The sequence below is a fragment of the Bufo bufo genome, chromosome 2 (genome assembly GCF_905171765.1).
Source record: "Bufo bufo chromosome 2, aBufBuf1.1, whole genome shotgun sequence".
Taxonomy (NCBI): Eukaryota; Metazoa; Chordata; class Amphibia; order Anura; family Bufonidae; genus Bufo; species Bufo bufo.
The window spans coordinates 763258711-763282661 of NC_053390.1; the positions used below are offsets into that span (position 1 = coordinate 763258711).

At 40.0% G+C, this 23951-nt stretch overlaps 1 protein-coding gene across 2 annotated transcripts in view; it reads right to left on the reverse strand.

Annotated features, from left to right (window-relative positions):
- Positions 1–23951, reverse strand: part of SLIT2 (slit guidance ligand 2) — a 429541-nt gene that overhangs the window by 261733 nt on the left and 143857 nt on the right. For both annotated transcript variants that reach the window (XM_040419036.1, XM_040419035.1), the window contains exons 3-4: positions 22945–23016; positions 4989–5060 (exon numbers count right to left, since the gene is read on the reverse strand). In XM_040419036.1, the coding sequence (XP_040274970.1) occupies positions 4989–5060; positions 22945–23009 (137 nt within the window). In that variant the 5' untranslated portion in view covers positions 23010–23016. The remainder of the gene's footprint in view (positions 1–4988; positions 5061–22944; positions 23017–23951) is intronic.

Here is a 23951-nt window from a genome sequence, read left to right on the forward strand (position 1 = left end):
AAACCAGGTAAAACGCTTCGTAGGGCTCAGCTGAGTGTGATAATACCTTTAAATTACCGAACCGTTACTTCATTATGTAAAAAAAAGGTGGGCCTAAATAATTCTGCACGATTGCTCCTCCGGCCTCCTCTGATAGCCCACCCCTCTCCTTCTTCATTGACATAGGCGAGATGGCTATGCAGCAACCTGTCCCTGTCAATCAGGAAGAATAGGGAAGGGCTGGCAGAGGAAGCAGGAGGAGCAATGGTCCACACAAACCCTTGAGCCCGCCATTGGTGCACTTAACTACTCATTTTCATATGGATTAAAAGTCCTTTTTCTCCAGAACGAAGCAACAGATCGCTAAGTGAAAGGTATCATCACATTCAGCTAAGCTAGTCCTACTAGAGATTGTGTCTAGTTTAAAGGAGCTGTGCCACTAATATAGTATACTTATACTAAAGTCATCAGCCTACCATTGCACCCTGTGGCAAACCAGTTTCAATTTTCAGTTGCTGTTTGTTACATCCTTTATTAGAGCCTTATAATGCAGGACGTAAGAACAAGGGGCTTGGGGAGTGTCACATGATATGCAGATATCAGGACCCATCTCACTGCCCTAAGGCATGATAGGAGAGAAGACAAACCAGGAAGTAGGAGTCAAACATGGGCGATAGGAGAAAACTCCAAATGATGTATATTTGAAAAAAATAAATAAAAAGTTATGATAATAATCCAAGGAGGAATGAGAGTTAGAGTAATTGATGAAAATACCCTTTACAGTGGAAAGTAGTTTATGGCACAAACTGTGAAGAAGGTTGACAGCTATTACTCCCAATTCCCACATACAGATGCATGCTCGACTTGGCCTGAGTGCAGGTGTTTTAAATGGTTAGAGGGGAATAAGCTACTGCCAGGCTATCAAACCCTCATGAGATGTTTGTCTGCTCCTGCTAAAAGTGGTGGGCTAGGCCAACATTCATCTAACCTTTAAATAAATTGGATAAATGTCTTGTCTACAGCCAGCTTTATTTTTTGAAAAGCTCTTGTGAGATACTGAACACATCCATTGCTTAGCTCTATATGGTTGCCACTGAGCGTTTTCCTTCTACTTGTTCTAACACCGTTGAGTTTTCAGTGTTAACCTTTGTCCTATATATTCAATTGTCATCATGGGCAGGAATGTAGATAAAGATCAGGGAAAGACATGTGGGGATTTAAAAGGTGCATCTAATATGAGCTCACCACTGAGAAATTGTGCCATTCATCTACGTGAAGACTTCATCTGTAAAGAATTTTGTTTGTTTTATGAACAAGGGTTTTATTCAAAAGTGAAGGAAAATAAATGCACTCAGGCGGCCATTGCTCCCAACACAATGTTAAAGGTAATATCATTGTTTATTACCGGTTACTTAAGAAACATTGACATGTGCCGTACATGTAATATTCACATTCCTAATTGGTTTGGTCACCCAGGGGCAGCCAAAGACACGCAGGGGAAGATTTATCAAGACTGGAGTTTCCTACTGCAGTCTCGATCGCCTGTGTGGTGGAGGGAGATGGCCTTTTGATAAATTAGTCGCAAGTGGTTAGCACTGGTGCCTTGCAGCGCCGGGGTCCTAGGTTTGAATCCGACCAAGGACAGCATCTGCATGGAGTTTGTATGTTCTTAACGTGTTTGCGTGGGTTTCCTCTGGGTTCTCCGGTTTCCTCCCACACTCCAAAGACATACTGATAGAGACCTTAGATTGTGAGCCCCATTGGGGACAGTTGGATGATAATGTCTGCAAAGCGCTGCGGAATATAGTAGCGCTAAATAAGTGCATAAAATAAATCAATAAATTTATGGCCCTTCATGCATCAGAATCAAATCAACATCAGTCATGAGCTGATGTAGACTTGAGTTACAATTAAGGGTAGTTTTTTTCATAAATTATAGTAAATTCGGAGGGCAGTAGAGACCAGGTCCTAGCAATAAGCCCAACACCTGTTTATCGACACTTTAGAAAAATTACAAATTATACCACAAATACGGTGTGCAACATAATCTTCTACTTTTTTACACTGAAAAGGTTGAATAAATCTGCTCCATTGGGTCTCATTTGGTAAAACGGTCTAACAGTAAGACTGTTAGCAATTAATCAGAGCTCGGCTTACATTTCTTAAACAGCTTGGGAATAAAGAAAGCTAAGCTCTGATTGGTTGCTATGGGTGACATATGTAATAAATGAGGCTCAATTTACATGGACTTCAATAGTTGATCACACAGCACTTCCACAGGGTTCTCTAAAAATCCACCAGTTATTGCGAATCATAAAATTAGCATATTTACATGAAATCTAGTAGACAGTAGGACGATATCGTCTGATTTTAGAGTGGCAGTCCACCCCCTCAAATACAGGCTCCTGTGCAACTCTACATATTGCACATAAGGTATATCCAACATTGCTCTGCCTAGAACACCTTATAGCAGTGGTCAGCAACCTCCGGCACTCCAGCCGTTGTGAAACTACATTTCCCAGCATGCACACTTGCTTGGTTCTTCTCAAAACATCCACAAGAGTAAGTGGAGCATGCTGGGAGCTGTAGTTTCCCCATAGCTAGAGTGCCGGAGATTGCTGACACTTGCCTTATAGAGTCAGTTTTTATAAGATACTATCATAGTGGTCAACGGTCTGGGGGGGAACAGATGGTCCAGAGAATTATGTCCTGAATTATGTTGCCAACTATACAGTTGCCAATAGTCATGAATTTGCAGAGACTGTCCCTAATTTTCAGAGCCAAAAAATGGGCAGGGCTTATGTGAGCCCCACCCATAAACAGGCAGTCTTGCCCAGTTTGGGTGCATTCCCAGTGGCGGGTCTATTTGTCCCTAGAATACAAACTGCAATGCTGGTAAATAGGTAGGCAACAATGGATTATCTGACCCGCACTCTTCTTCATCTGCCAATGTCCTCCTGGTCGGAAGCCTATGGCATTCTGTACATGGACTGCAAGGTGGCAGCTTTAACAATCAGATAGGTAAAATCCACGGAACTCACATGGTGAAATTTTATTACAGAAATCAGGGTCTAGTGTAGATAAAGTGATCATTTCAAATCTCGCTCAATATATGCGAAAGATTAGATATTATCACTTTATCTACACTGGACCCTGATTTCTAGAATAAAATAATTCTTTAAACTTCATCACGTGAGTGCCGTGGATTTTACCTATCTACATTGGAATTACTTCTCCACGGAGTGCAGGTTTCCATTTTGCCTCCTAGCTTTAACAATCAGATATAACCACATAAGGGACACACGTACCAGTGTAAGCAATCATGTCTGTGAATTCTCTAGATATAGCTGTATACGGGGTCCCATAATAACTATCACCTACAGACAACTCATCAAAATACTGGAGTTAGAAATTTTGCCATAGCCTGGATCATGAGGAATGTCATGTTACCATGTAGCCAAAACGATGGAAGCTGTATATAGATATCTTACTGACATGATAAACACGTACCCAAATAACTAAAACATAACTTAATCATATAGCATCAATAATCACAATGACTGTACGAGTTTGACTGGCACACAGCTATATATAAGACCAAAATGACCATCCTCGCTATGGCAAACTGTACACAGCATGAAAAGAAAGCAAACTTTCCATGATTCCTTTGGGAGCTGATACATAATAGTGCAATTATTTAGGCCAATCCTCAGGAGAAAACCCATGTGAACTTCAACCTGAATTCTCACAACACATAAATGGATGTCCATGAAATAAAACCCTGCCGAGTAGAAGCAGATCTATTCATTCAAATATTCACACCCTAAGATTGTGCTCTCCATGCTCCTATGTACAAGTTCAACAAAGAATGGCCTTCAGAACACACAAGATACAAGAGGACTGCGGATGTCAAAATTCTGGACCCGCTTTAAAATTTTCAATAGTCCAATTTTTATTGAACTGTTCAATATAATACACTCAGGGTACTTTCACACTATGGTTATTCTTTTCCGGCATTGAGTTCCGTCCTAGGGGTTCAATACCGGAAAATAACTGATCAGTTTTTATTCCTAATGCATTCTGAATGGAGAGCAATCCGTTTAGGATGCATCAGGATGTCTTCAGTTCAGTCTTTTTGCCTTTTTTAGGACGGAGATAATACCGCAGCATGCATTCCGGAACACTTGCCGGCATTTTTTCCCATTGAAATGCATTCATGCCGGATCCAGCCCCGAGTGTTCCGGCAAAACAGATCCGGCATTGCGGTCTGCGCATGCTCAGACCGAAAAAAATGGGAAAATAAATGCCGGATACGTTTTTCCGGATGACCCCGGAGAGACGGATCCGGAATTTCAATGCATTTGTCATACGGATCAGGATCCTGATCTGTCTGACAAATGCCATCAGTTTGCATCCGTATTGCCGGATCCGGTGGGCAGTTCCGGTGACGGAACTGCCTGCTGGAATCCTCTGCCGCAAGTGTGAAATTATCCTCAGTATTGTTCTTTGCTAAATCTGACAGTTTGATAACGACTTCATGGGGGACATACCAGAATATTTTAGTCCATAAAGGAAGGTCTAAAACGGACAAATCTCAAGACAAGTATACCATATTGGGTACCAGATGCCTTCACCTTCAGGCCACGGTTTCAGGAAATTGTTAATATTGTACAGGTAATGCTCAAAAAGTTCAATTATATCTAAATTTTGACTAGGTAATTTACTATGTGGTTCATTGTAGACCACTTTTACTGACTTCTATGTATCCATCAGCCATCTGTATAACAAACAGACAAAAGTGGTGGTTCCTGACTTTTGACTCAACCTGAAGATGATAAATTGCACTGAATGATAGAAGATTCCTACATAACATTATTGCTTTGGCAAAAACAACAAATGATTAAAAAAAAATCAGCTATGCCCGAAGAGACAAGAAATGGAACAGATGATACACAAAAGTTTTTTTTCCTCCTGAACAAAGCAAACAATAAAGGAGCAGGTGTACTTACAGTCTGTAGAGTTTTGGAGTTCCCAGAAAAAGCAATTCTGGTAATACCTGAAGACTATTTCGATTTAAGCGTCTGAAAGAGAGTAAGAATGAAAATTCAATATAAAGTACAAAAAAAAATGTTACAACAGAATGACAGGATTAGGGCTCATGCACACAACCATTTAGGGTCCATTCATACGTACACAAAACCACAACACCGCCATGTGCAAATGGCCTGCACTATAATAGAACATGTCCTATTCTTGTCCGCTATTGCGGACAAGAATAGGACATGTTCTATTTTTTGGCGGAACAGCGGACCGGAAGTTAGGGGGCCGCGGAACGGAAGTGAATGGGTCCGCACCAGTTCCGCATAATTGCAGAATGGATCCGGACCCATTCATACGGATGTGTGAATGGACCCTTATGGTGTGCAGTCCGCAAATCGCCGATCTGCAAAACATGGATACTGGCCGAGTGCATGCCACCGATTGTTTTTTAAACTCCTGCAGAAATGTCCTATCGTTGTCCTCAAACAGTATAAGTATAGGACATGTTCAATCTTTTTTCCGGGGCCACGGAACAGACACAGGGATGCGGACAGCACATGGTGCGCTGTCCGCATCTTTTGCGGCCCCATTGAAATGAAGATCGGATGCAGACCTAACATACAGTCATGTGCATAATGTGCCTGAAAAAAAAAAGATGGTTGGTATGCACAGTGCCACTGCAGATTTTCCAGCTTTATTTCCATATGAAGATACAGTAAGTAGATAGCATACAGTGTCCAGATAATAGAACCATATAGTGCCTACGTCGTCACATCCAATGCCTTCAGCTTTCAGAGCAATGACACTTTTGGGGCTTATTAGTGCCAAAATTATGAAACTTTTTGCATTTTTACAACACTCACTTCAGTTTTTGAAAGTGGTTGGGAAGGTGGGCTTGGTGGGCCTAGTTATGTTAATGAGTTTCGTAACACATTTATCTTTAAAGTCTCAAAAAAGTCACAAACTCACTTCAGCATACAAAGAATGGGTGATGTGTGATAAATTCGGTGCAAAGTACGCCAATGTAGATTCCAGCAAAACTGACTTTATCCTCATGCTAAATTCTCCTAATAACAGCATAATCCAGTGCCCATGTGATCACAGCATACAGTGCCCAAATAACAGCCCCATTAAGTATAAAAAAAACTTACTATACAAATAAATATTAACAGTGTCTTAAAGAGGACCTTTCACCACTCCGGACATGCCTGTTTTAATAGCTTCATGCATCCCCCTATTCTTATGACTCTATGTTGTGCCATTCCTTTATTATTTCTACTAGAAGTTATGAATGAATTGCTAGCAGTCTGCAGGAAGGGTACAGAGGGGCGGTGACAAGTTGGGGGTGTGTCCCTGCACAGACTCACTCTATCCAATCAGTGCTGCCATTTTCTGGCTGTGCAGGTATACACCCCCAACTTGTTACCACCCCTCTGTACCCTTACTGTAGACTGCTAGAAATGCATTCATACCTTCTAGTAGAAATAATAAAGGAATGGCACAACTTAGAGCCATAAGAATCGATGCTCCGGAATTGTTATCCCATGGGGAATGCATGAAGCTATTAAAACAGGCATGTCAGGAGTAGTGACAGGTCCTCTTTAAATGGTGGCAATAATAGTGCGCTATAGTGCTGAGATAATAGCACTGTACACTTGGCTTCTGTAATAATAGTGTGCCTCTTGATCTGGGTCATCTGGCAAGTAAGCATGTCCCTCCTCAATCAGGCACTTGCTCACTGATCTATCCACCCACTCATCTGCTCACTCAACCTCCCATAGGCGAGGAAGCTGTGGGCCTAAAGGTGAGATCACAAGCATCTTCTGTCAAACAGAGAGTGTTTTATGCTGGAAATCTTAACTTCATAGACCTCTATAAGACCCTATTGTAACTCTGGACTTGTCTGATTTCACACGGAGTCTATTCTGCTGGATCTCTTGATGATTTTGATAAAATTAAAGTCATGGCATGATCCAGAATTTCAGAATTGGGCACCACATGGAGCAAAGTAGTGCCATCTGTGTGCAGAATATATGCCTTATACATAGAAATAAGTATACAGATAAATCCACACTTCATTACACACACTCGCTGGAAGTAGCCTACTTAATATGTTCAGTTAGTGAATAAATTATGTGCACATGTACATCCATAAGGTAAAAAGGTGACATTTTATGGGAACCAACCAGAGTCCAAATTAAGTTTTAATAGCAGATCATTTCAGTTTCCCCTGCTCCATTCCAGATATATGAGTTATTAGAGGCCTATCGCAGCAGAACAATGCATGCTGTGAAATGCTAGGAATGTCTGCTAGGAATTTTTGCCCCCTAGCTAAACAATGAATAAAATTAAAGAACAGGGCAACAAGAGGAGGCAAAGACCACATTGCCTGGATATACGACTTCAGCCCAATCTGTACTAGAACGTAAGGAGAACCCAGCAAATGCTGTCGAGGAGGGATCCGAACAAAAATAGACATGGGAAAAATAAACAGCCTTTCTGGCCGGGAATTTGTGAAAAGGTCTGGAAAGAGTTTCTCACCATCATTTCAAATTAATGTCCACAGAAGGAGTTCTACTAGTCTCCATGGTATAATGTGCTATACGCTGCAAACTTTAAAGAGCTTCTCTGATTGATGCTAATGGTTCAAGCTAAATTAATTTATTGAGCAGGCATGCCAGCATTGCATTGTATCACCAAGATACATAGATATTAAATGATACATAGTTCTGAATAATAGATAGATATGAGACATAGATATGTGATAGATTAGATAGATAGATAGATTAGATAGGATAGATAGATAGATAGATAGATAGATAGATATGAGAAATAGATAGATGATAGATAGATAGATAGATAGATAGATAGATAGATAGATAGATAGATATGAGATAGAATAGATAGATAGATAGATAGATAGATAGATAGATAGATAGATAAATAGAAAGATAGATAGATAGATAAGAAAAAGATGGTCAGCAGCACTCTGTAGGATGCCAGGTGCAAATCCCAATCTACTACACTGTTCCCCATCCAGGGGCCGGAGTGATGCCCGTTTTTCGCCAATTCTAGATAGATAGATAGATAGATAGATAGATATGAGACATAGATATGAGACATAGATATGAGATAGATAGAATATATAGACAGAAAGATAGATAATAGATAGAGATAAATAGATAAATAGATAGATAGATGGATGGATAGATAGACAGATCTGCCGATGAGTACTCTGGAATGAATAGAAAACTTTCAAGAGATGCTTTATAATATGTTTATACAGCTGCTGATTTGTCATTCAGCAACTTGTATTTGTCTATCAGCCGTGGATACAAACTCACTGCAAAGCAGTAGAACCTATGCTGTTCTGGTTGAAATCCATTGTTTTATTTAGGCTCTCGGTTTATAGAATTATCAAATGCTGATAAAAAATTATCAAAACTGTCACAACTATGTGAACACATACAACATGTATTTATCCATGGACAATCGACTGTAAGAAAACCTAAAGCAGAATTTCTGGCTTTGTGCTGTGTGGTGTAAATAATCATTTTTGGTATTTGTTCCATGACCTCTTTCTCGTTCTTCAACTCACAAAGGCTTGTAGTCCATTTGATAATGTTCACAAATGAGATCTAATGTTTGATATGTTCTTCCAACAGATTTCTCTTATTAGATTTCCAAAACTCTTTGTGCAGAAAAATTGGTCCTATCGTGGCCCTTTGTTCAACCGATTCAATTATATAAAAAAGTTAAGAGCAGCTTGTCTTTTCACTTGGGAATATAAGCAAGGTCTTTTCTTCGCAACCCCTGTTTAGAGAATGCATTGAAAGAACTATATTTGTAATGTATCTCTAGGTTGCCTTAGAAATGGTTCTGAATTCCAGGGTCCCAAGGAGATGAATTGGTTGTCAGATAACAATGTACCTCCATCAGATGGACTTGGCAGTTGTAAATAAAAAGGATTCTTTCGACTTTTCCTCACAAATATGAAATATTTACCCTGGGCCAACAACTGGGGACTGCCATAAAAGAAGCGTTCATATAGAACTTGGTATCCATTCAAAAAACCAAAATCTTCAGTCTTTCTTCTCACAATTCTCAGACAGTGACTTCCTACAGAAATCTAAGTGGACTTCAGCACAAAGAGAACAACAATCCATGATATTACAGGCTTAGCACAGTTATAATAGCTATAATCTAACTTGAAAAATGGGTCCTGCGATGTAAAATGCAATTCTTCCTCCTAAGAAGTTGGATAAAAATAGTTGTAAGAAGGCCTTTTGCCCCTAAGGCGAAAGGGAAACCATGATCATCTTTCTGACTGTAGTATCTAAACCAGACAGTGGTATCCAATTCAACCAGTAGCTTGGGAACCACATTTCGTTCAGAAACCACGTCACCTTTAAATACTGTTGGGTATCAATGGTATTAATGAGACTTAGCATCAAGGCCACTACTATGTCAATGGTAGATAAAAAGACTAAAAACCACATAATTTCTAGCTGACACAAACTAAACAGGAATCATAACTCTAAGTAAAGATCAAAATCAGATGCTGGGCAACACTGTCTTTGATATAATAGTATAGTTACATAACTGGTTGAAATGAGACCTGTTGGTGGCCATACACAGTAATCTGAAATTGATCAAAAGGAATGACCTGATGATCGTTGGGTGAAATTTCACAACAAACGGTTGTTTTAGCCTACTGACCACAGAATATCATCATCTGAAAAGAAGTTGGCTGTGTTTGAAATTTGTGTCCTATAGTCAGCCAAATGATCTTGCATTCAAAAAATGAACATTCATCTCCCAGTTTCATCGAATATGTATGGCCAGTTTGAACAACTATTATGTCCAATATGGACTAAAATGTGTATGGCCGTGTCTGTAAAATGATTGTTCACCAGATTGTTTGTTTAACTGCTGTTTAACCATCAACCAACTTCTGTCTAATATGGATGGCCAGCTTTGGTCCACCAGCATAAACCTTTTACACATGCAAACCCCACCTGATCCAGACAAAATCTAACTCCTGAATTACCTAGACCATTAAAGTGGAAAAACTGATTCCTGACTCTGTACTGACATGAGACAGATCAACAGATCATTATTCTACATTGATACCTGTAACTATTTATATTGTGTTTTTCATTTTATTTTGTATTTTGATGTAATCTGTTTTCTAAGCTTCTTCTACAGGACCAAGAGCTGCTGCCCATGGTGTTCTTATGTTTTTGGTTTGCCCCTTGACACTACTTTATCTCACATATCTTCAGCTATGAGAACCTGCTAGAACATTTAAGCTTTTTATAAACATTAATGTTGGCAAATCCTAATGCAATTAGTGAAATCCACCAACAATCAAATGGTTTCCTTCTAACTATTCTGCAAAAGCAGATGTTGGGAGAAACGAGGGTCGACCATATTGAGTTTCATCATTCTGTTGTTTAGCTGGTAGAAACACTGCTGCCAGAAGGGTCTGCTAGTGGTTTGTCTTCTTCTCCCCATTGAAATGAACATGTTAACATGAAGAAGATTAGTTAACTAGTTTTCATCCAACAGTTATGCAGCCACTATCCGGCTTTACTTTTATACGTGTGAATTATATGTTTCCAGCCACATGTGAGTAGCCATTTCTATAGATAGATCACGATAAGCAGCCAAGAAAAACATCCCCGTTTTGTATGGTCAACCTATGATCATTCAGGTAAAAGGAAAGCAATTTGCATGTCCATTATGAAGAAGAGAATAAATACTTATATTAACAAGAGACATAAAACACTATTTTCCACAAACAGCTGAGAAAGCAAACAGGTTCCTCTAGAAGAAAGCAGATGGAAGAGACTCTCAGGTCAATGCAGTAATAAGGACATTTGTGAGGAGTACATAAGGGTAGAACTGCTAGCAGACATTGTCCAGGCCACTCTATTGACTAACCTGCCTATGTGTGAAACATATGAGAAAGTGCTGGAAGCTTAACGCTGCACAGTACAATAACGAACAGCAGGAGATATGGCCGCAATTTAAACAAAGATGGTGTACTCTCTGAAATTCTAATTTACTGACAACAGCCCTGCATTTTCAGACAAGGTCTTGTTACCCAGTGGGGTACCTCAGGAATCTGTTCTGGGACCCATATTGTTTAATATCTTTATCAGCAAAATTGCAGAAGGCCTCGATGATAAGGTGTGTCTTTTTGCTGATGACACAAAGATTTGTAACAGGGTTGATGTTCCTGGAGGGATACACCAAATGGAAAAGGATTTAGGAAAACTAGAGGAATGGTCAAAAATCTGGCAACTAAAATTTAATGTTGATAAGTGCAAGATAATGCACCTGGGGCGTAAAAACCCAAGAGCAGAATATAAAATCAGTGATACAGTCCAAACCTCAGTATCTGAGGAAAGGGATTTATGGATCATTATTTCAGAAGACTTAAAGGTAGGCAGACAATGTCATAGAGCAGCAGGAAATGCTAGCAGAATGCTTGGGTGTATAGGGAGAGGAATTACCAGTAGAAAGAGGGAGGTGCTCATGCCGCTCTACAGAGCACTAGTGAGACCTCATTTGGAGTATTGTGCGCAGTACTGGAGACTATATCTCCAGAAGGATATTGATACTTTGGAGAGAGTTCAGAGAAGAGCTACTAAACTAGTACATGGATTGCAGGATAAAACTTACCAGGAAATATTAACCACCTCCGGACCGCCTAACGCAGGATCGCGTTCCGGAGGTGGCAGCCCTGCGCACAGTCACGCATATACGCGTCATCTCGCGAGACGCGAGACTTCCTGTGAACGCGCGCACACAGGCGCGCGCGCTCACAGGAACGGAAGGTAAGAGAGTTGATCTCCAGCCTGCCAGCGGCGATCGTTCGCTGGCAGGCTGGAGATGTGTTTTTTTTTAACCCCTAACAGGTATATTAGACGCTGTTATCAAAACAGCGTCTAATATACCTGCTACCTGGTCCTCTGGTGGTCCCCTTTGTTTGGATCGTACCACCTGAGGACACAGGTAGCTCAGTAAAGTAGCACCAAGCACCACTACACTACACTACACCCCCCCCCGTCACTTATTAACCCCTTATTAGCCCCTGATCACCCCTAATCACCCCTGATCACCCCATAGAGACTCCCTGATCACCCCCCTGTCATTGATTACCCCCCTGTCATTGATCAACCCCCTGTAAGCTCCATTCAGACGTCCGCATGATTTTTACGGATCCACTGATAGATGGATCGGATCCGCAATAAGCATCCGGACGTCTGACTGATGCCTTACAGGGGCGTGATCAATGACTGTGGTGATCACCCCATATAGACTCCCTGATCACCCCCCTGTCATTGATTACCCCCCTGTCATTGATTACCCCCGTGTAAAGCTCCATTCAGACGTCCGCATGATTTTACGGATCCACTGATAGATGGATCGGATCCGCAAAACGCATCTGGACGTCTGAATGAAGCCTTACAGGGCATGATCAATGACTGTGGTGATCACCCAATATAGACTCCCTGATCACCCCCCTGTAAAGCTCCATTCAGATGTCCGCATGATTTTTACGGATGCACTGATACAGGATCGGATCCGCAAAACGCATCCGGTCGTCTGAATGAAGCCTTACAGGGGCATGATCAATGACTGTGGTGATCACCCCCCTGTCATTGATTACCCCCCTGTAAAGCTCCATTCAGATGTCCGCATGATTTTTACGGATGCACTGATAGATGGATCGGATCCGCAAAACGCATCCGGACGTCTGAATGAAGCCTTACAGGGGCATGATCAATGACTGTGGTGATCACCCCATATAGACTCCCTGATCACCCCCCTGTCATTGATTACCCCCCTGTCATTGATTACCCCCTGTAAAGCTCCATTCAGACGTCCGCATGATTTTTTACGGATGCACTGATAGATGGATCGGATCCGCAAAAATCATGCGGACGTCTGAATGAAGCCTTACAGGGGCGTGATCAATGACTGTGGTGATCACCCATATAGACTCCCTGATCACCCCCCTGTCATTGATTACCCCCCTGTAAAGCTCCATTCAGACGTCCGCATGATTTTTACGGATGCACTGATAGATGGATCGGATCCGCAAAACGCATCCGGACGTCTGAATGAAGCCTTACAGGGGCGTGATCAATGACTGTGGTGATCACCCCATATAGGACTCCCTGATCACCCCCTGTCATTGATTACCCCCTGTCATTGAGTACCGTCCCCTGTAAAGCTCCATTCAGACGTCCGCATGATTTTTACGGATGCACTGATAGATGGATCGGATCCGCAAAACGCATCCGGACGTCTGAATGAAGCCTTACAGGGGCATGATCAATGACTGTGGTGATCACCCCATAAGACTCCCTGATCACCCCCCTGTCATTGATTACCCCCCCTGTCATTGATTACCCCCCTGTAAAGCTCCATTCAGATGTCCGCATGATTTTTACGGATGCACTGATAGATGGATCGGATCCGCAAAACGCATCCGGACGTCTGAATGAAGCCTTACACGGGCGTGATCAATGACTGTGGTGATCACCCCATATAGACTCCCTGATCACCCCCCTGTCATTGATCACCCCCCTGTCATGATCAACCCCCCTGTCATTGATCAACCCCCCTGTCATTGATCACCCCCCCTGTCATTGATCACCCCTCTGTAAGGCTCCATTCAGATATTTTTTTGGCCCAAGTTAGCGTAATTTTATTTTTTTTTCTTACAAAGTCTCATATTCCACTAACTTGTGTCAAAAAATAAAATCTCACTGACTCCCCATACCCCTCACGGAATCCAAATGCGTAAAATTTTTTTAGACATTTATATTCCAGACTTCTTCTCACGCTTTAGGGCCCCTAGAATGCCAGGGCAGTATAAATACCCCACATGTGACCCCATTTCGGAAAGAAGACACCCCAGGTATTCCGTGAGGGGCTTATTGAGTCCATGAAAGATTGAAATTTTTGTCCCAAGTTAGCGGAACGGGAGACTTTGTGGAGAAAAAAATAAAAAATATCAATTTCCGCTAACTTGTGCCAAAAAAAAAATTTTCTATGACCTCGCCATGCCCTCAGTTGAATACCTTGGGGTGTCTTCTTTCCAAAATGGGGTCACATGTGGGGTATTTATACTGCCCTGGCATTCTAGGGGCCCCAAAGCGTGAGAAGAAGTCTGGTATCCAAATGTCTAAAAATGCCCTCCTAAAAGGAATTTGGGCACCTTTGCGCATCTAGGCTGCAAAAAAGTGTCACACATCTGGTATCGCCGTACTCAGGAGAAGTTGGGGAATGTGTTTTGGGGTGTCATTTTACATATACCCATGCTGGGTGAGAGAAATATCTTGGTCAAATGCCAACTTTGCATAAAAAAAATGGGGAAAAGTTGTCTTTTGCCAAGATATTTCTCTCACCCAGCATGGGTATATGTAAATGACACCCCAAAACACATTCCCCAACGTCTCCTGAATACGGCGATACCACATGTGTGACACTTTTTTGCAGCCTAGGTGGGCAAAGGGGCCCATATTCCAAAGAGCACCTTTAGGATTTCACAGGTCATTTACCTACTTACCACACATTAGGGCCCCTGGAAAATGCCAGGGCAGTATAACTACCCCACAAGTGACCCATTTTGGAAAGAAAACACCCCAAGGTATTCCGTGAGGGGCATGGCGAGTTCCTAGAATTTTTTATTTTTTGTCACAAGTTAGTGGAAAATGATGATTTTTTTTTTTATTTTTTTTTTCATACAAAGTCTCATATTCCACTAACTTGTGACAAAAAATAAAAAGTTCCATGAATTTACTATGCCCATCAGCGAATACCTTGGGGTCTCTTCTTTCCAAAATGGGGTCACTTGTGGGGTAGTTATACTGCCCTGGCATTCTAGGGGCCCAAATGTGTGGTAAGGAGTTTGAAATCAAATTCTGTAAAAAATGACCTGTGAAATCCGAAAGGTGCTCTTTTGTATATGGGCCCCTTTGCCCACCTAGGCTGCAAAAAAGTGTCACACATCTGGTATCTCCGTACTCAGGAGAAGTTGGGGAATGTGTTTTGGGGTGTCTTTTTACATATACCCATGCTGGGTGAGAGAAATATCTTGGCAAAAGACAACTTTTCCCATTTTTTTATACAAAGTTGGCATTTGACCAAGATATTTATCTCACCCAGCATGGGTATATGAAAAAAGACACCCCAAAACACATTCCTCAACTTCTCCTGAGTACGGAGATACCAGATGTGTGACACTTTTTTGCAGCCTAGGTGGGCAAAGGGGCCCACATTCCAAAGAGCACCTTTCGGATTTCACAGGTTATTTACCTACTTACCACACATTTGGGCCCCTAGAATGCCAGGGCAGTATAACTACCCCACAAGTGACCCCATTTTGGAAAGAAGAGACCCCAAGGTATTCGCTGATGGGCATAGTGAGTTCATGGAAGTTTTTATTTTTTGTCAGAAGTTTGTGGAATATGAGACTTTGTATGAAAAAAAAAAAAAATCATCATTTTCCACTAACTTGTGACTAAAAATAAAAAATTCTAGGAACTCGCCATGCCCCTCACGGAATACCTTGGGGTGTCTTCTTTCCAAAATGGGGTCACTTGTGGGGTAGTTATACTGCCCTGGTATTCTAGGGGCCCAAATGTGTGGTAAGGAGTTTGAAATCAAATTCAGGAAAAAATGAGGAGTGAAATCCGAAAGGTGCTCTTTGGAATATGGGCCCCTTTGCCCACCTAGGCTGCAAAAAAGCGTCACACATCTGGTATCCCCGTACTCAGGAGAAGTTGAGGAATGTGTTTTGGGGTGTCTTTTTACATATACCCATGCTGGGTGAGATAAATATCTTGGTCAAATGACAACTTTGTATAAAAAAATGGGGAAAAGTTGTCTTTTGCCAAGATATTTCTCTCACCCAGCATGGGTATATATAAAATGACACCCCAAAACACATTCCCCACCTTCTCCTGAGTACGGAGATACCAGATGTGTGACACTTTTTTGCAGCCTAGGTGGGCAAAGGGGCCCATATTCCAAAGAGCACCTTTCGGATTTCACAGGTCATTTTTTACTGAATTTGATTTCAAACTCCTTACCACACATTTGGGCCCCTAGAATGCCAGGGCAGTATAACTACCCCACAAGTGACCCCATTTTGGAAAGAAGAGACCCCAAGGTATTCGCTGATGGGCTATAGTGAGTTCATAGAACTTTTTATTTTTTGTCACAAGTTAGTGGAATATGAGACTTTGTAAGAAAAAAAAAAATAAAAAAAAAAATCATCATTTTCCGCTAACTTGTGACAAAAAATAAAAAGTTCTATGAACTCACTATGCCCATCAGCGAATACCTTAGGGTGTGTACTTCAGAAATGGGGTCATTTGTGGGTGTTTGTACTGTCTGGGCATTGTAGAACCTCAGGAAACATGACAGGTGCTCAGAAAGTCAGAGCGGCTTCAAAAAGCGGAAATTCACATTTTTTGTACCATAGTTTGTAAACGCTATAACTTTTACCCAAACCATTTTTTTTTTTACCCAAACATTTTTTTTTTATCAAAGACATGTAGAACTATAAATTTAGAGCAAAATTTCTATATGGATCTCGTTTTTTTTGCAAAATTTTACAACTGAAAGTGAAAAATGTCATTTTTTTGCAAAAAAATCGTTAATTTCGATTAATAACAAAAAAGTAAAAATGTCAGCAGCAATGAAATACCACCAAATGAAAGCTCTATTAGTGAGAAGAAAAGGAGGTAAAATTCATTTGGGTGGTAAGTTGCATGACCGAGCAATAAACGGTGAAAGTAGTGTAGGTCAGAAGTGTAAAAAGTGGCCTGGTCTTTCAGGGTGTTTAAGCACTGGGGGCTGAGGTGGTTAAAGGACCTTAACATGTATAGCTTGGAAGAAAGACGAGACAGAGAGGATATGATAGAAACTTTTAAATACATAAAGGGAATCAACAAGGTAAAAGAGGAGAGAATATTTAAAAGAAGAAAAACTGCTACAAGAGGACATAGTTTTAAATTACAGGGGCAAAGGTTTAAAAGTAATATCAGGAAGTATTACTTTACTGAGAGTAGTGGATGCATGGAATAGCCTTCCTGCAGAAGTGGTAGCTGCAAATACAGTGAAGGAGTTTAAGCATGCATGGGATAGGCAAAAGGCCATCCTTCATATAAGATAGGACCAGGGGCTATTCATAGTATTCAGTATATTGGGAAGACTAGATGGGCCAAATGGTTCTTATCTGCCGACACATTATATGTTTCTATGTTTCTTATGGACTGTAAAATATGAAAAAATACACTACTGGGTGACAGATTATAAGGAGACATTTCAGGGACAGCTCAATGGTTATAGTGGAAGTGATGTAGAACAACCTGTATATGCATTTAACACCAAAATCTTGCATTAAAGTGATAGAAGCCTTACACACAAGTCATAAAACTATAAAAGATAAAAACTGAGAATCATCAGTTTTTATCTTTTACAGCTAAAAATTGAGAATCATCAAAATCATATGATGATAGACACCACTAATTATTTCTACAGCTAGTTTAAAATTTTAGGCACAGACAAAACTCCTGGCAGGATAAAATCCTTCAACCTGAACAGAGCTAAACATTTCTTTCAATCTATAGAATCCACACATTTACAAATCCACCTATACTGAACACTATTGTATTAAAGGGTTTCTGCACTTTGTTTTAACTGATGATCTATCCTCTGGATAGATCATCAGCATCTGATCGGCGGGGGTCCGACACCCGGGACCCCCGCCTATCAGCTGTTTGAGAAGGCAGTGGCACTCCAGTAGCGCCGCAACCTTCTCACTGTTTCCCGCCAGCCCAGTGACGTCACGACTAGTATCAACTAGCGTGGGCTCGGCTAAGCTCCATTCAAGTGAACAGAGCTTAGCCTTCTCAAACAGCTGATCGGCGGGGGTCCCGGGTGTCGGACCCCCGCCGATCAGATGCTGATGATCTATCCAGAGGATAGATCATCAGTTAAAACAAAGTGCAGAACCCCTTTAAGCTAAATTTCTAAAATATCGCACAGTTTTACACACTTGGTTTATATCCTTCCTTTGTATCAACTTCTAGTACTGCAACTCCCCATTCCGCCATCCACAATGATACCAGACAGAGCCGATGGACAAGAGTGCCACCCCTCCTGGAAAAAAATAGCTTCCCCCCCGAACAAAATTATTAGAATTTTTTGGACAGAATTCTCTTCTTAACGTCCCTGTGGACATTATTGGGACATGTCCTATTCATTGACCCTCATCATGAATTTAATTATGAAATTATGGCCAGTCAATACAACCAAGAGTGATGGCAGCTATAATGTTTTGGATCTTCTAACTGGTTGATCCATTAGGTTTTCTGCATAACGTCAACTCATTCTTCTCTCTTTAACTAGCCCAGTTCACTTTAGCTGATTCTTAATATATAGCAATTATAGGACCATATGCTATTACTTGTCTTTTTGAAAATCACTTATTATTATTAGCTGGTGACTCAGCAAATTGAATAATGGGTTATCCCATTGCTCTGGCATAACCTGCCAATACTGCCACCTGCCAGGTTGTTCAGTTTTTTTTCTTTCTTTTTTTTAAAATTTAATTTGCATCACAGTCATCACTGTGTTTCGGCTACATAGCTCTCTTTACTAGTCTTCCAATCTCCATCTCCCACACGGATGGGTTTTAAGTGAACCACTGAGACAGCTCACTGTGTGTCTCCTAGTGGTCCGTGACCTAGCAATGACATGCCAGTCAGTGGCTTCAGTGGGACACATGATCCTGTCCACGCAGAGATTGACAGAAAGGGACCAGAAGAACAGTGAAGGGAGCTAGGAAGCCAGAATGGAGCGGTTGGGAGCAGGTAAGTATAGATTCTATCACAGGTACAGCTGGCTAGGGTGAAAATAAAAACAAAACAAAAAAAAACTGGATAATCTCTTTAAAGTGCCCATACGCATCAATGTGTTATTGGCCAAATCCACAGTTTTCTAGGGGACTAGACAATATTCTAATTTATACAGGAAGCTCCCAACTCTCTCCTGACAGAGGATATCGGGGGGAGAACGATTGGGTGAATTGAATTATTAGCCTGATCCTAAAGCTATCCTGAGAGATAAGCTTCCAGCAGAGGGGTATGACAGCGGCTTTCTCCTCCCTTCCCATTGAAAATACATACATGTTCAGCAGAACCGTGAGTCTATGGGGAAGTTGGAATGGAGTCAGAAAAGATAGTTCTACTGACATCTCTTGAAGGTGTATGGGCACCTTTTGAAGGAACAGCTATAGTCCAAATTTCAGACCAGAGAAGTAAAAAATACTGTTATCAAGCATGTGTAAACTTCAGACCTACAGCTTGACATACAGTTTTAGTTATGTTGAGGGCAAGTTTATAAATCAATGACTTTTTTCATGTAGATCGACTTGATCACTGCAACTCAACGTGAATAGATTATCTAATAGTAGATAAAACAGCAAAGACACATCTATACCTACAGCACAAGCTAAATAGATATGGGCTGTTGTTTGCTCTGACCGGAGTGTGAAAGTTACTCAAAGACTAATCAACACTAACATGACAACCTTCCCCTGAAGCATAAACCGCCCCTATGTGGGACAGTGTATTTTGAAAGCTAAAAGTTTAAGGAATTTACCACACAGACTGTTGTGTGAACACACAATAAAACAAAAATGTACAAAAAATATTTTCAATACTAGTGCATTGTGTACAGTCACATATATAGTTATTGGCTAATAGAATTTTTAGTTAAACTTTTATTCAACAAAAGAATTTCATGCTTTCATTTTTCCTACACCTAACCATTTTCTGGGTTATTATAAGAGATAAGCGAATTTATGAAAAGTTCGATTTGGCTGATTCGCTGAATAAAATAAAGAAATTCATTTTGTGACAAATAACTTCATCACAAAGCGCATTTTTTTTGTAAGTAGCAAGTGCAATGACAGGGAGCAGCAATAGCGCCGCCCCCTGTCATTGTACCCCTGAGATGCCGCGTTCATACATGATCACGGCATCTGAGTGTAAAAACGGTGTGAAATTAACATACTTTTTTTTTTCATCAAACTTACCGCCTCCATTTGCTTGCGATGGGCAGGCCGACGCCATCTTGCTTGAAGATCTGGAGCGAAATCTCACTCGGTGCGAGATTACTTCATCACGCACGGGATTTCGGCCGGGATCTTCAATCAAGATGGAGGCTGGGGCCCGTCGTGAGCAAATGGAGGAGGTAAGTATGATTTTTTTGTTTTTTACACTATTTAAGATTAAATCGATTCGCTGACAGGAAGCACGAGGACATCTGGCTTCAAGGCAAATAGAATTTATCCTGAAATTCTGATCGAATTCCACTTTGTGGGATTCGATTCGCTCATCTCTAGTTATTATCAACCCCCTTCTTTATTTTTATATATATGCATTATTTTAATAAAACTGAATTGTAGTGCAAAAGAGAACCCACAAAGCAATGCCACTGACTAAAATGGTGAAATCATAAGTCCTATATGTATAGTTAGGCACAGCTATAGTAAGTATAGCCTGGTTTACAATGAGGTCTATCAGTGTGGTCAGTAGATATAGTTAAACATACAAATAGTTGGTTGAACCCCTGTCTGGCTTGTCTGATATATCCTAACATTCATTTACGTTTCTGTTCCTCAAAAAGTACTTCCAAATCCAAATTCCTTAGGTGTTCTTTGGGCGACTATATGGTGTCGCCAAATAGAGTTGTATTGCAGTGTTTTACTTCCCTAGTACTTCTAGGGTAGAATATCTCCATAATGTGGCATCCAAAGGAACATATGCTATCCAACTATCTAAATAGAATTGGAGGACTAATGAGATACAGTGTAGTGTCATAGAAGTCTATGAATCCTCTACTACTTTTTTATAGGGATTTTGCTAGTCATGTCCATGAGCCCTAAATGTACAAATACAAATGCTAGTTACTGTATCAAGATGTTTAGGCAAAGAGCATGTATCAGATTATTTTTAATATTTTTATTAATATTTTTTTACTTTTTTTCAACTTTGGCTTTATACTAGTCAGCTGTAATAACGTAAGCCAAATGAAGTAAAACTATTCCTACATAACAAAAATAAAAACAAGCTCTAGATGGCTGATCTCGAGAAGCCTTTCCTACAGACACTTTTCCCCAATCACACCTTACTGTCATTTATAGCTCTTATCTGGGACATGGCAGGAATGTCTACATTAAACATTCTAGTAATGATGTCACCAAACCAAACATTGGGAAAAACAAAGAAAACTCATCTATGAGGCACCACTAGAAAGACAAGGTTGGCCTCCCTGTTAAATTAGTTTATGATGTGCGTCTTTTCAGGAGAATTCAAATGTAGGATTGCTTTTAGAGCCTCCTAGTGATAGGGAAAGTTCCTGACAGGTGCATCCTTTTTTTGAGGTCTCTACTCCATTTTAGGATTTATAGAGCTACATAGCCTTGGTACGGTATGACATGGTAAGTTCTTTACCCCACCCTCAAGTCTAGAACCATGACAGCAGACCCATCCATTGTTGTCAAGATCCGGTAAGACCTTTCGATGTACCTGTGAAATCTAACATGCCAGAATCTCATCTCTCACAATATCTGCCAGTGTCAGGGAAAAATTGAGAGGTCTATATAGACTTTACATTTTTGTAGGACCCTACCAACATAAATGAACTGTGCATGGGCACTTGATCAGATTAGATCATTTTTGGTAGAAACTGAGAACTATCTAACGTGTATAAGAGCTATGAGATCCTCTCGGCATCCATTTTTGAAGGGCAAGATGCATGAGACTTACTGTATTTTTTCAGACAGTTAGCGTTCATGCACACAACATTATTTTCCATCCAAGTTAGATCCGCTTTTTTAGCAGATTGCATATGGGTCTATTGATTTCTATGGGTTCTCAAAAAAAACTACAGCACATGAATGTTATCTGTTTGTTGTCCACATACATATGTCCATTCCGCAAATTATAGAACATGTCCTATTCTTGTCCTTATTGCAGACAAGAATAGTAATTTCTAGTGGTGGGAGGGAGAAATATGCGGATTGCACATGGAAAATATCCATTTTATGTGGATCCGTGGTTTGCGTACCGCAATATGGACACGGTCATGTGCATAAGGCCTTAATTTAATTTTCCCACTTAAAGAAAACTGTTATAAGCTTTAGGAATTCGACAGCGCAATTTTTGCCATCAAAAGTATCAGAAACCTGACAACTAAATATATATGTCAATCCTATCCCTTTTACATGAGCTAGCTACGATTTTTATTACTCATTATTATTCACATTAGGACATAATCACTGGTATAAATCAGATAAGAGAAGGTAAAAAAAACTGGCTTATCCAGTTTTTCTGCCTAGTATCTATTAATTAAGAAGGACAATTTCCTGGAAGACTGCCTTCAACCATGCTAGCTATTTAGGTCTACATAACGCCTACTGATCGCTCCTAATTATATGGTAGAAGTACTGACATATAATCTTCAATATTCTGCCCCTAATTTCCTACTTTAAAACAGTTATGTCATACTAAATGAGTAGCTTGGAACTTTTAAAGGAAAACAAAATCATTCAAAATAAAATTACCTTCCTATAGGAAAAGCTGAATGAAGAAAGTAATTAAATGTCTTGCCTGGCTGTAGTCTAGTCTTTTTTTACACTCTTACATACTGGGGACTTCCAACTTCTAAATTTAACCTCCCTGATTCAGCATTTAGGAGGGTAGAATATTTTACATACAAATTAGGAATTCCCAGTTGGATTCTTTCATTTCTACATTTTCTACATTTAGGTAAAAGCTCTTTAAGCACAGAAAAAAATTGTTACGCCTTCAGACAGAAAATACTTACAGTCTATCCAGCTCTTTTAGATCTTGAAATGCTCCCCTTTCAATAGTACTAATCTTGTTCTCCATAAGCTGCCTGTAAAAAGGAAAGTGAAGATGTGGTTAATACGCCACTAATCAGCAAAGCATTAACATCACATCAGTCTTTAGTCATTGACAATGGCCTGCACAGCTTCATTTCACATTTTTATCAATTCCCACATTCTAACTCCAAAATGAAAAGTAATCTAAAGTTACTTAAAGAAATTCTGGAAAAAATAATAAAACAAATAATAATTTTGTATTCAATTTCAGCAATTAGGAATATTTTAGGAAATTCAACTTGAGAAAAGAACATGGAACATTAGTAAAAGCCAAATAAAACAAAAGTTTAAAAAATGAAATAAAAGTTGTTACTTTGCCTTTAACTCATACTTTGTCAAATAAAGCTACTACGTTCCTTTTTCTAATTAATTCATAATTGAGAAAAGTTTTCAAAAATTCATAAATCACTTGTTGGTGGAACATCAAAAACTTCTAAAAAGTGTTCCCAGAATTTATAATTAATCTTTCCAAAAAGTGTGTAAATCTTATGCCTCTAAGAAAGTAGGAATTTTTGGGGATTTCTAACTTGTCAACACTAACTTTTTCTTTAAAACAATAGTCCGTAGAGATAACACTGTGCAGAATACCCTTTAATTCTGCAAAAAGTGTTTGAACACTGACAATTATAACTAATCACTTGCAGATGCCAGTTGTTATGTTAATAATATGCATAACCAACTTTCTAAATCCTTCAAGATGCCTCTAGAATTGAAAAAACATTGTGATTTCCACACATTATTGCCCAATATCCAGAAACTTCAAAAACTATTACTCATGTTTTCTCATAATTAAGGCAATATGACTTTTTTCCATTAAATGTAAATTTTTGCACTTTATTTTTGCACTTTATTATGTTCAACATAATATTCGATCTGAAAACATTTTAGACACCGCACACTATCCAAAAGATACACACGAGATTATAAA